At 39.2% G+C, this 13155-nt stretch overlaps 2 protein-coding genes across 2 annotated transcripts; one reads left to right on the forward strand and one right to left on the reverse strand.

Annotated features, from left to right (window-relative positions):
• The first annotated feature begins 800 nt into the window (after positions 1 to 800).
• On the forward strand, positions 801 to 5855 carry si:ch211-248a14.8 (uncharacterized). Its single transcript, XM_061745730.1, has 5 exons — positions 801 to 937; positions 1325 to 1391; positions 1502 to 1703; positions 3548 to 3848; positions 3934 to 5855. Exons 2-5 carry the CDS (start codon positions 1366 to 1368, stop codon positions 4338 to 4340), a joined length of 936 nt encoding a protein of 311 aa, XP_061601714.1. The 5' UTR covers positions 801 to 937; positions 1325 to 1365; the 3' UTR covers positions 4341 to 5855.
• An 81-nt stretch (positions 5856 to 5936) lies between these two features.
• Positions 5937 to 13115, reverse strand: ecd (ecdysoneless homolog (Drosophila)). The gene is made up of 14 exons (XM_061744803.1): positions 12987 to 13115; positions 12474 to 12700; positions 12270 to 12387; positions 12092 to 12179; positions 11471 to 11649; positions 11028 to 11220; positions 10779 to 10907; positions 10526 to 10651; positions 10308 to 10393; positions 8690 to 8793; positions 7925 to 8180; positions 7745 to 7812; positions 7451 to 7656; positions 5937 to 7365 (listed from the first exon to the last, which is right to left on the reverse strand). Exons 2-14 carry the CDS (start codon positions 12676 to 12678, stop codon positions 7141 to 7143), a joined length of 1983 nt encoding a protein of 660 aa, XP_061600787.1. The 5' UTR covers positions 12679 to 12700; positions 12987 to 13115; the 3' UTR covers positions 5937 to 7140.
• Positions 13116 to 13155: the final 40 nt, after the last annotated feature.

The following is a 13155-nucleotide window of genomic DNA, read 5'->3' on the forward strand; positions in this document are numbered from 1 at the left end:
CCTACAGATCACTGATTAGATTATGTAAACAACATATATTAGTTCATTTTTTCCGATGGGAAATTGCTGCGATAAATCACAATAATACAAAAAACATATGGACCACGGCAAAGTTATCTGTTATCCGTATCTGCTTTGTTAGTGCTTTTTGTTCAGTTGCTGTGAAAATTAAAGGACTTATTAAAAGTTTCACTACTTAAAAGTTTCACTGCATCTTCTCCTGCATTTGGGTCCTTCACCCACAAATCTTGACATTTGCACAAAACATATATATTATACTGTACATGGTATGAACTCTTATAATGACTATTCACCATCCTCCAGGCCGGTAGTCAAGTGCTCTGGATCAATCAGGGCCCATGTGTTCCTGCTGTGTTTGTCTGAGTTTCAGTTCAACATGTCTGTTTACCTAAGCAGGGCTGTGCAGAGGGGAGGTTGAGGGGCCGAAAGCTAGTTAAGCCGGGAACGTCTCAAAAAGGTGTCTAAGCTGGAAAAGCAAGAGACAGATAAAAAATGTAAATACAATTCTTGCCAGAGAATTGCCTTAAAGATAGAAATGTTCAACATATGATCACAATTCCTGCCATTATGGCTCCAGAAAAACAAAACAAAAAAAAAACAGACTGTTGATTCCATGATGTATCATTTGCATCCATATATCCATCCATACCATAAACATATTTTGAAGAGAACCTGCAGAGGTGATAGCTATTTGTTGAAACCAACTTTGGAATTTTTAGAGGGAGCACAAACAGGGCATGAGCAAAGTCCATCTGGACTAGTGACACAGAAGGTAAATGCCTGCAGCTCAGTGAGCAGCTTAACAGAGAGAGACACCTTTTCAGCCTGATGATGAGGACGCATACATGTATTACGGCATTTGTGGACATAAATGCTATCTGTGGATAAAACAAGAGCTTATGAGGAACTACAAATGGTGAGTAACTTCTCTGTTGTCACACCTGTTCCCATTTTTTAATCAGAAAAGGATGTGAGCTGAGCAGGTATAATTGTCACGCAGCATTTATTACATGGGTCTATAAGGCTATGTAATTATATATCATTTGCATTTATGATATAGGTTTTTATTAGTTTAAATCCTCTTTTTATTTAGAATAATTCCATGAGAAGAAAATAATAATACGACAAAAGGTTTATTCTAACTTTATGGGCAAGGGTGTCTAATTGTATCATGATACAAAACTTCATTCATTTGATTCTTTTGGAATTCATTTGTAACTGCTCATATGAGATGATATGAGATTAGTTTAATTTCCTCATTTGTCAAGAGTCTGAATTTCACTTCTCACCACACTGGCGACAGATAACAGAAGGTTACACGCCGAGCAGCAACCTCTGCACAGAATGACACCATGTCTCTTGGGCAAAAGGTAATGTTGTCTTTTACAGATTTTATATCCTTTATTGTGGAAGTATAGTAGTATACTTCCACAATAGTATATTATCAAAGTGAATGATTTCTGTAACTTCCTATCTCTAGTTCAGGCAGATGCAAGGGAGGCTGGTGTGCATCAGCAGTGAAGAGTTTGTCGTCGATTTATGCCCTCAAGCCCCTGATTCCCACCTTCTGCATTGGGATCGTGGTGATATATGACCTGGCTGACAGACTCAGAAACTTTGTAGCTGGCATCTTCATCCCACAGTACCACTACCCATATGCTGTGGCGCTCTGTTTTGCCCAGGTTGGTGGCCAACGCCTGCACTGCTTCTCTCAATTCCTTCTGTGAGTTGAGATAAAAACAAACAAGCAAAATATGCCTTATTGACAGTGTGGAATATGCAAACTTGATAATGCACAAGGTTATTTAAAAGATGATTTATTTTACAAAGATAACTTTGTGTTCTGACAGCAGGTTATTTGCTTATGCTGCAATGGTATAATAGTAATTATAATGTGTCAGCAAACTCTTAATGATATCCAAGTTCGATGATAAAAGAAAGTGTTAGTAATACTAATAGCTACCATTAATATGTCACACTAAAATTTGATGGGTTGCTTTTGGTCAGTGGTGTAGTTTGTTTTGAAATTGACATTTTTAACCCTGCAAGGACATAGGAGAGGTAAAGTCAGGTGGAAGTATGAAGAAACAAAGCATTTTAAGTGTTAATAAACTCCTGCACTCACAGATGTTTAACTAAATGGCTGGCCTAAGGACACATTTTTGAATATTTCTGTGGCTCAAAGGCCGATCATGAGGGTGTTTTATGAAGGGCGATCATGAGTGTAGGCAGGTGGTCCTGACTGTTTCTGTGCAGAGCTTGTAGGTGCAATTCAAATGTGCAGAAAATGTAGACGTGACAGAGTTCAAGAAAACTAAATGTCATGTTAATGGGGTCATAGATGTGCAGTTCTGTGTCACCACAGGAGAGGAAGCAAAGACGAAACAACCATAGTTCATAACTTGACACTGTGCTTATCAGCAGCATTTCTTTATTCCCAGATGGTGGGTGGTTATATTCTACATGAATGGAAACTTATTTCATTCAAAAATACTTTACAAATCCTCCTTCAAGAAACTGTTGGTAAACGAAGTGCAGCAGAATGCAACAACTTAGCCAATGATGTCAAATAAAGTGCTGGCAAGTAGGTAAGTAACACAGAGGTCTCAATAAACAGTATGGATGGAAATCTGCCCCAATCATTTCAATATCTGGATGCAGAAACACTAGTAAAAATAAAAACACTGCACTCCTTTCTCTACTCATGCTGATCTGTCTGCAGCTGCTTTATGTCCACTGTATAACATCCATACAGAGAGCCACTGGAGTCCAAAATATATTCCAACAACCATATCTCTACAAGCATACTGTTCATCCCATTACCAGTATTTTTCTTATCAGGGCTCTAAAAGTCTCCATTTTGCTTACCAGTACTTTTGGATTCTTTGTGACAATCAATGGAAGGAAATCTGTAAGCTTTTCCTTCGCATTCACTACATTCCCATTTAGGTTTGGGGCATCATTCTGGGCATTGCTTGGGCTTTGGGAAGCTCAGTCAGCTGCTCCCACATGAAAACAGCTTTCATATTGAGATTATGTATCATAGCAGAAATGAAAAAGTGTCATAATTACCTGCGAAATTCCACTTTCCACTATCCAAAAAAGTATATAAAATAAATCCCAGGGTTGGATCAGTGCTGCACATATTATTCCCACAAGTCTATCACAAAAGGATTCAAAATAGAGGAAAAAAGGATGCTGTAAATTCTTTTATCATTATTTTAGTTTTTTTTATCACTTAAGATGTCAACTTATTGTGTAATAAGTAAAGAATATAAGTTAGTTGGCTTCTGGTTTTGCACTGTTTGCATGATAGTCAAATAATAGAACAAGATTAGATAACTTTTATAAAGCATTTTTGCACTGCGTATCTGGCTCATATTTAGGCTTTGGTGCCTGTTCTGTATCACAATACTAGCTCACCTTGGCACAACAAATAACTTCTGCTTTGTGCTTTCAGCTTGAGACGTCACTGTTTATACAGAAGTTTCATTCTTTGGCACTGACACGATTTCATCCTCTGCAGGTTCTGGTCTCTCTCTTATTTTTAAATGTCCTCCATGTGCTGGGTGTGGTGCCTCTCAGACACTACTCCAGGTGTCTGGGGGAGAGGCTGCTGCTTCCTTCTGTCTGTAACAGTGTTCAAGGTGTGCTGGTCATGTGGGCCAGAGCCAGAAGCACGACCACGGGCCTCTTCCTCTACACCGTGCCTCTCCTCCCCCTGGTAACTGTGTGCTTCAGTTTTGCCCTGAAGCTCGCACCCCCTCCATCCAAGTACTCCTCTTATCTGATTTCCTTCCTGAGTGGGATGTTTATCATCATCACAGGTAAACCTTTGAACGTTGCGTGCAGGTGATTTTTCAGGGTCCCTCTCCATCAAATTAACCTGTAATGAATTTTGTCTTCTCACAGTCTCCAAGGATCTCCCAAGTATTGAACCTTTGGAGTACTTGTATGCTCCTCTGGCTTTAATTCTCCACAGTCTCTCCCTGGTTGTCATGGCTACAGTGTCTGAGGCTGAGCGCCACCACCCTCCTGATGCCCAGGCCTCTGTGTTTGACATCTACCATGTGCAGCTAGTCAACCAGAGTTGGGTGCTGGGTCTCCTGTGGGTGCTGCATCCTGAAAGTCCTTGGCACGTGTTGAGACGGAGCAGCTGGCGCACCCTGCTCTTCCACGGGTATCTGCTCGCTCTCCTCCTGCTGGGGATGCTGCTCAACTTCCTGATTGGCATTTCTGCTCTTTGTATTTCTCCACTGGCTGGTGCGCTGCTTTACTCGGCGAGGCAGATGATACAGCCATTTTACCAGCTTCTGTAGTTTCACTGCCTTGTAAAAGCTTTTGAAATGTGACACACAAGTTGGAGATTGTTGCAAAGTTAAATGCCCAGGGTTTGAGGACTCTGCTCCGTTGATGCACAGAACTTTGGGATGAAAAATTAGAAATGGATTCCAGCCAGGTTTCTGCAGTTTCAGCTCAAGAGGGGGTCTATGGAAAAAAAAACGTTAAAAATGCATGTCTGGCAATAGGCAAAACAAACAAACAAACAAACTCTATTTGAACTCATAACTGTTTGTTCAGACCAGAGTGACTCTTATATCCCCTTAATACCTGATGTATCATTTTTGACACATACATTTCTGAGACGTTTGCACCACCCCTGTAATCAAATAAATATTTAAAAAAAATAGCTTTATACGATTAAAAAAGAAAAAATATATGGAAAATAAAATAAAATTATCCAATTTATTCTTGGAGATGAAAAGAAAATGAATTAGGAAACTGTTAGAGAAAATTTGGGATTTTTTTAAATTTCAATAAACACTTAAAGTTTCTATGTATGTCAGGAATTAAAGGGATAGTAGATCAAATGTCAACATGTTTGCCACTCTAAATAACTATAGATCAAACAGGAAAGTCCTGTCATTGCAAATGTTCCGTAAAGCTGAAAGCAAACTGTGAACAAAAATTTTGCACCTTTAACAGGTGAATGCACGTAACTGCCTGAAAGTCCCCAGAATACTGGAGGGGGTTAATGATGGCTCCAACATACACACTAACATGTTACAAGCTTCTGTTTGAAGTTATTTACTTTCTGCAAGAACCTCAATGACTTCTAATTCCTTTATGAAAAAAAGCAGGTATTCTAAAAGCTGAAGGTGACTTTATCAAGCAGTAATATGTATAAAAAACAAAAAAAAAGAAAAGGTTTGATAATTGTGTCTATTTTTTGTTTTGCATTGTTTTTTGAGTTTTAAAAGTGAGCGAGTGTTCATTCAGCAGACACAGACTGAAACATTCTCATAATTACCAGTATTTAAAGGGATTGAACTTGCACTTTCCTCCTTTACTGAGCAAATTTGAACCAGACTGCCATGAAACTTTTACTTTAATGATTGATTAAACTTTTCAGATGGGATAATGAGGAACAGGCTGTCAGCACTGGACTTGAACTCACTTTACACATTTACCCATCAGTGTTAGATAAAAAAAGAATATTTAAGCTCATATCTTTCACTGAATTAAATTTTAACCAGAGGCTGACCCTGGAATGACTCTGGTGAGTCAGATGTCAGATGAAAGGAGGTCATGATGAGAAAATGGTTAAACAGTTGCTCTTGCGAGGCTGTTGTTTTCTCCGAGTTAAGCTTTCAAATCATAATGCTCTCATCATTTACAAATAACCTTTATGCTTTTGTAACTTTTGGAAAATCAACACATGTATCACATTTTTCAAAGAAGTTGTTTTTTTTTACCATTGCATGTGACTTGTAAAATAATTTGCATAAAAAATGTTGTAAGAAAGGTAACCTGTGCATATTTAATACGTTACATTGAGACATTAATAAAGCTTTGTTTTAAAAAAATAAATCATTTATTCTGTGTAACAATTAATATGAAAACACATACGGCAATATTACACAAAGGTCAAGCTTTTTTCTAGTTTTTTGGGGGGGTTTTCATGAAAGATTCTGTTTGGGGGGGCCGATTTTGAAAAACTGCAACGCGATTGAAGAGTTCAAATCCTTTAAGATCCTTGGCAATGCATCGATCTGTTACACATCAAGAAAAAACAGGCTAGATTTAAATTAAAATTGACCTTGCAAAACAAATCTAGCGTCGGACATAGATTTAGCTGTGGCTCAATGGCACATTAGGGCCATAACTATCCTGACATTTCTGAATTTCAGACTTTAAAACTCACAAATTAATGTTAAAACTCAGAAATTGTGATTTTATAAGCTTGTAAAGTTACAAGGAAAATTCCGAAATTGATGATTGGTGATTTCATAGCAAACGTGTGAGGAAAAACTGAGAAAATCTGACTTTTGCAAGAGAAAAAACAACTCAGAAATTGTGATTTCATTAACTCATAAATCTGAAAGTCTGACTTGATAAATTTCGCAAAAATGAGAGCTGGCATACAAACAAACACGTTTATAATAGAAAACTCAGAAATTATGACAAAAAACGTACACATTTACAAGAACACCCTTTCAAAACACATCACACATGGTGTAAATCTAAGAGGTTATATAGTGCTTCACACTGAAGTACTTAAAATGTTGCTTTTTTTGATGTCTGCAAATGAAACAGGTCATTTCCTTTCTTCCAAAATACTGTATATTGAGTCTGAACTTGTTGCTCAGAAACCGACAGAAACGATTCATGGAAGTTTACTCACTGATTTCATATGGACGTGGAGTTAAAGGAAGGAGTGTTCAGTCTGCTTGACTTAAATTTTATGGCTTTAATGTTCTTTCTGTCGGTGATTTTTAAGATTTAGATCACAAGACAAGACACGCAGAGAAAACTAATCCCTGCACAGCCTGATTATGTTTCCTCTGATGACCTAAACAGACATGAACACACAAGAACTGGATTTATGTGGAGCTAAAACTGAAGATGTGCAAATGTGAGTTTGTCCACATGTGCTCCTTAAATCAGTATAGGTTTCTAAACATTTCAAATATTCTTCGCAGTTGCCTTAAATGTCTTCTGGCAACAAAAAACACAGTGGATGCGGAGAAGCTAGACTTTTGTGACACTGTGTGGAATTTATCACCTCTCTGCCAACTATTGGCTCATTTAGGATTTAAGTGCGCGTGTTGTCGTCGTCTACGAGGGGTCAGAGTTTGGTGGCAGGTTTATGCCCAGGCTCTGCAGCAGGTTAGACGCAGGCCCCGCCAGCCCGGCCTGGCAGCTGAGCGACTCCAGCAGGTTGGTGACCAAATTGACGTCCAAGTCTAAAGGCTGGATCTCCTCGTCCACATCTTCCCTCGGGAGACTGATCCCCGCAGAGGAATGAGAAGAGGTCTTGTCCAAGCCTTCCTTGTTGTTATTCTGAAGAAAATAAGGATTAAGATCATGCAGGGGAAAGTTTCATTTGATCTATCCCGAGGTTGAGGTGGAGGAAAATGATTTTTACCGTTTGACTGAAGCTCTGTCCTACGTTGGTGCTCATCAACTCCTGATCCATTTGGTCCATGTATTTTTTGAGACCGTCCAGAGTTTCTGCGCTGCTCGTTCCAGTGTTATCAGAGGAGCCCTCGTCTAACTCCTCCACATCCTCATCATCGTCATCATCATAATCATCATCCAGATCATCCGAATCTAGCTCTGCTTCATTTCTTCCTAAAAAGCAAAAAACAAAAAGAGAAGTAAAAAGAAAAGAAAACTTGGCAGGATTTTAAAAGTGTCATTTTCCATCACTTTTGCAGACCTAGCAGTCTGTCCAGGGCGTTGGCCACGGAGTCCGAGTCGAAGCTAAAAGGCTGAGTTGCACTGCCCCTGAAATACAAAGAGAGAAGCTGTGAGATGTGGAAGTGAAAGACTTGTTATAATCTTAAACATGACTAAAATCAATCCGACCACAAAAAATAGTTCAATCAATTTGTCTCACCAGGGCAGTTCAGCGCCCTCATGTGACGACATGGCATTCAAGAAGTCCTTCATCCCTTGACTGACCGCCACCAGGGCGTAAGCACCCTCCTCCTCTTCCTTGTTGTCCTCCGTCTCCTTCCCCCTCTCCGCCGCATCCCCAGCAAGCTGCGTCTGTTTGGAGGCACAGCGTTTGCTGCCAACATCAGCTCTCGCCCCGCTCCTCTCTTCCAACAGCTTCTCCAAATCCTGAGCTGTGATATTCAGCCAGCTGTCGCCTGAAAATTAACATAAACTATAATAAAAAAAAAAAAGGAAATAGTATGGTAGAAAATTGGGGATGTATACTAAGAGGGCAGAAAGAGAGGAGAGCCTGCAGGATGCAGAAAATCACTGACAAAGGGAATATTTATTTTCTACCACAGTCATGCTAATTTTCAAAATGCTGATTTTATAGAATCTTATTCTTACGGGAATTTATCGTTTGCGTTTATCATCTGCCACAATAGCGTGAGAAAACTACTTAAAATAGGAGTAATGCCTCTGATCTGTTGCAAGGATTCAAAGGAGTAATCAAGCTCATGCTTTTCATAAACTGCGCTGCAGGGGCCGTATCCACTAAACTAGGCAAAGGCTTTCTAATATTTTATTAATACCATTTCTGTTATTTGATCCTGACTGACATGAGATGGATTCATATGATAATTGCAAACTTTGCAAATGCCTATTTGCAGCAAGAAAGCAAGCCGAGAGCATTTTGAACCCAGTTTTCAGACTTTTCACTCACTGTCCTCTGGGGGGAGCTGTGACTCGAGCTTCTTCAACTCCTCCAAGTTGAAGGGAGTGCTGCTGTGCAGCAGCTGGAGGACTTCTTCCCCTGGGGCTAGAACGCTGGGACAACAAACACAGCAGGTTCATTCAAACACACACACACTTGGATGTCAAAGGCAGGTCTATTTACTCTGTTTAAGTCATGAATGCATTTATTAGTAGCGACATTTAAACCACACCACAAGTAAAAGTGAATTACCACAATCATCTGTGACCTACAGGAAAACCTTGAGAACTGGCGGAATTACACTTTGCAGGCACAATTTAGGCAGCCTGAAAACTCCGAACCCCAACTCTATTGAGCACTCGCAGGATGCTCTGACACAAGCTTCGTACCCCCAGAGATATGGAGGATTTTTTGTGCCAAAATTAAATAAATAAATACATCATTAATTAATTAAAATTCGGAATTAAATATATTATTAATTAATTAAATGTGTCATTAATTAATTAAAATTAGAATGGAATATGTCATTAATTAATTAAAATACAATTCCTTTTACCGGTAAGTAAAAATATATATTTATTATTTCAGCATTTAATTAATTAATGACACATATAATTAATGATTTCGTGTTGCGTGTGAATCATGAAATGTAAAACTGCATTTAATTAATTAATGACACATTTAATTAATGATTTCGTGTTGCTGAATCATGAAATGTAAATGTAAAACTGTCAGTTTCACTCGTCAAACTCAGTGGGCGGATTCCAAACACCTCATTGGTTCCCCTGAACATCAAGTCAAGGCAAATCGAATCCACATAATGGATTGTTGCAGGGCTTGTGAACCATACATCCATGTTGTGAACACATTACGATACACTAGGTGGCGCTATTCACCTCTACGTTGGTTTGGATACTCTACTCCAAAATTTTTAACTCTATTCCAAAATTTTTACTCTACTCCAAAATGTTTACTCTACTCCAAAATGTTTACTCTACTCCAAAATGTTATCGCAACCACTGAAACCTCGGTCTTCTAACCACAAATGTTGAAACAGCAAGGTGTACAAAATGTCAAAATCCTGCCCAGAGCTCCTGAGAGAAGCAGCGAGTTTAATTGAAGAAGCTCTGAGCAGAACTCCTCCTCCGGCTCCAGCGGCTCCGTCACAGCAGATACCTGCTGCTGCATCACGCAACTCTCTACAACACGCAACTCACAGCTGTCATGTTTAGAAAGGCTTCCTCTTCTACCTCCAGTTTCAGACCAAAGCAGTGGATTCCACTAGATTTGCGTTAGCTCCGCCCACTGAGTTTGACGAGTGAAACTGACAGTTTTACATTTACATTTCATGAGTCAGCAACACGAAATCATTAATTCAATGTGTCATTAATTAATTAAATGCAGTTTTACATTTCATGATTCACACGCAACATGAAATCATTAATTTTAATTAATTAATGACATATTTAATTAATTAATGATATATTTCATTCCCATTTTAATTAATTAATTATGTATTTATTTATTCTCCATACAGAGATTGCTCCCCACACAAAATTAGGCAAGTGGTTTTGATGTTGTGACTAATTGGTTTACATGCAATAAGATGCACTGGCAAAGTTCTCACTTTGATTTCGAGGCGACAGATTGTTTGAAGAAATTTTCAGCAGATTTGAAAAGTTCCTTGTAGAAGACCGAACCTTCAAGCTCTCCCTGTATTTGACAAGAATATAATAAAGTTAAAAACATTGCACAGAGGACAAATGGTTAGGTTGCTTGTTATGAAAATGTGACGGGGAAAAACAACAAAAAAAAAAAAAAAAAGAAGAAAAAACTTTGACAAACCCTGAAGTAGCCATTCTTTCTCAGACTTTCCATGAAGCCTTTCCACTGAGGGTTGCAGCTGACTGGAGCATTTGGCTCTGAAGACGGAAGTCTGCACTTGGAACACAGGATCTCAAAGCCGTGGGCCTGGGACCAGAGCACAGACACAGGTGCACGCTATCATGTAACTCTCCAAACATACAGATATTTGGAGCATCGCCAAATGCATAAAAAAATAAAAATAAAATGAAGGAAAACACAAGTGAAGGTTCACCAGTTTCATGCCAAGCTCATGAGCCATGAACTGAGGATGAGAGCGAGGTGGAAGGTTGAAGCCGCTCCTCCGGTCGGGGCTGAACTGTTGCTGCTGCAGCTGGGCATACAGGCAGTGGGTAAACGTTACCTGGGAATATATATATATAAAGTTATGAGTTTAGACAAAGCAGCCTTTCCCCAGGGTTATGAAATGTTGCTTTTAAAACAACCATGTTCCTTTACTCATGGGTTTTTAACATGCACTTACTGAAGTTAGGACTCTCGTATCAGGAGGAAAGGTTTTGAAGTTTCGACATGCTTGTAGATCCACTGGATCCCGCAGGTAGAAAGCTGAAACTGCTGGGGCAACCAGGTCTGGACGTTGTGCCAGCACTGTGGCAATACCGGCAGGTATGAAGCAGTGGGCGCGGTGGAGGCTGCTCTGAATCTTCTCCGGATACCTAAGAAAGAAGAAATTGTTGCAATTTTCATTTTAGTTTGGCATGCCTCTGCAAGTGCCTGTTGTGAAACATTATCCCTTTCTGACCCTTGCAACTTTTCATGCAGACAGCCAGCATGACAGCCAGTTGATGTGGCCCTTGTTGTCATGCAATGTGTTTATATCACATCCTCTTGATGCAGAAATCTATTGAACAATCTGACAGTTTTGGATATCAAAGACATTTTTATTCCATCAGTAAAGCCTCTCACCCTTTTAGCCTCTTCCTCAGGACTGAACATATCTTGGGGCTCGCCTGACAGGCTTCTGGGTGGGTGGACAGCAGTGCTAGAGCTTGCGCCACACTTGGTACCACATCATGTGAGAATCCTTTTGTATTGGATTTGGAAGGGCAAGGCAGGATGTGCAACTTTCCCCTAAAGAAGAAGACCTGTAATATACAAAACAAAGCTTTGGAACAATATTTGTTGGCAGATATGTTGATGGTTTAGTACAAATGATTTTAGAAATCAATTCAAGCAAATCAGTGAGAAAAGAACATGTAAATATGAGTCGAAAGTATGCCATTCATACATTTCTAAACTTTTAGTATCAACCATTAGAGCTGTGTCAATTGTGGGATTAAAAGAATTATTCTTTCTTTAGTAAAGACAATTTTATCTATATAAACGGTAATGATAAGTGCTGCAGGAACCCAAACCAAATTTAAAAAAAAAAATCACTTTTTACATCCTGGCCATCCTGCTGTGCTGAGAAAGAAAAAGAAGAAGAAAAAGCTTGGGGCCATTTCTACTTTCCACCATTAGCAGTTACTAGTATATAAACAAAGCTGTTATAGGGTATAGAATTAGGCTTCAGTTTGGATAACTCACCCTGTTTTCACTGGTATCTGGGTTCAGCCACTTGGGAAGATAATCTGCTGCTTCAATAAGAAGAAACTCCCCATCATTATCCTCAACTCTGCACACACAAATGTTAAATGGAAAGTGGTAAATATACACACAGTCAATGGTAACGTTTGTGTGCGTGGCAAAAAACACGTCATCTTACCTGGCAGCAAGATCTGAGAAAGCCTCTGTAATTTGCTGCAGAAGATAAACAATGAACCACTCGTCGTCAACGTTGTCTCCAAACTGAGTGCTGCCTCCAATATGAGCAGGGATGTCTTCTATGAATGGAAGGAAGTGTTTTGTTAGTCTCTAACAACATAAATACCCAAACGTATTTATATATGTGCAGATGACAAGACTTTACCTTTCTCAGGATAATACTTGAGGTTGAAAGGCTGATGCTGCCAGATGTATTGTACCAGCAATGGGGCAACTTTTGCCAATATCTCTGGTACCAAGAGTTTGAGATGTTCTTCGGTCTGCTGAGGAGCTGAATGGGCTGGCTGAATCATGAAGAGTTTGTACTGTACTGTGTCCTCCTGAATCACTCTTCTCTGCAAGGCATCCATTTCCCCCTTTTTTCTCTTTAACCTAATAAAAGTACAGAACACCAAAGGGGTATAGATACACAACACAACGTGCTTACACAAAAACCACTGAAGGGGGCGTTTAAAACGTTTCCATGTGTAGGGTAGATGCGACTAAATAAAGAAATATTTGTCTTGATAAATTAATTTCCCATCGGGGATTAATACAGTATTTTGAATTTGAAGCAACTACAAAGCAGAAGTTAGGTCAGTTTGGACAAACGCTTAAGTCGTTCAACATTTATTGCAGATTTTTGAGACCATCAATTCAAAGTCTCTGTCAAACTTACCTTTCCTTGTTCAAAAATGTGAAATTTTACGTCAGTGTATTGCGGAGCGATCTCAATCAGGACGATAATAAATGTCAAGTTATGTTTCTAAACGTTACTATCACGCCGTCCGCTGTCACTGTTTAGATCCTACCACAGTTTTTGGTCGGCTGAAACAAACGATTACAAA

This window comes from Cololabis saira, chromosome 17 (assembly GCF_033807715.1).
Source record: "Cololabis saira isolate AMF1-May2022 chromosome 17, fColSai1.1, whole genome shotgun sequence".
NCBI classification, from domain to species: domain Eukaryota; kingdom Metazoa; phylum Chordata; class Actinopteri; order Beloniformes; family Belonidae; genus Cololabis; species Cololabis saira.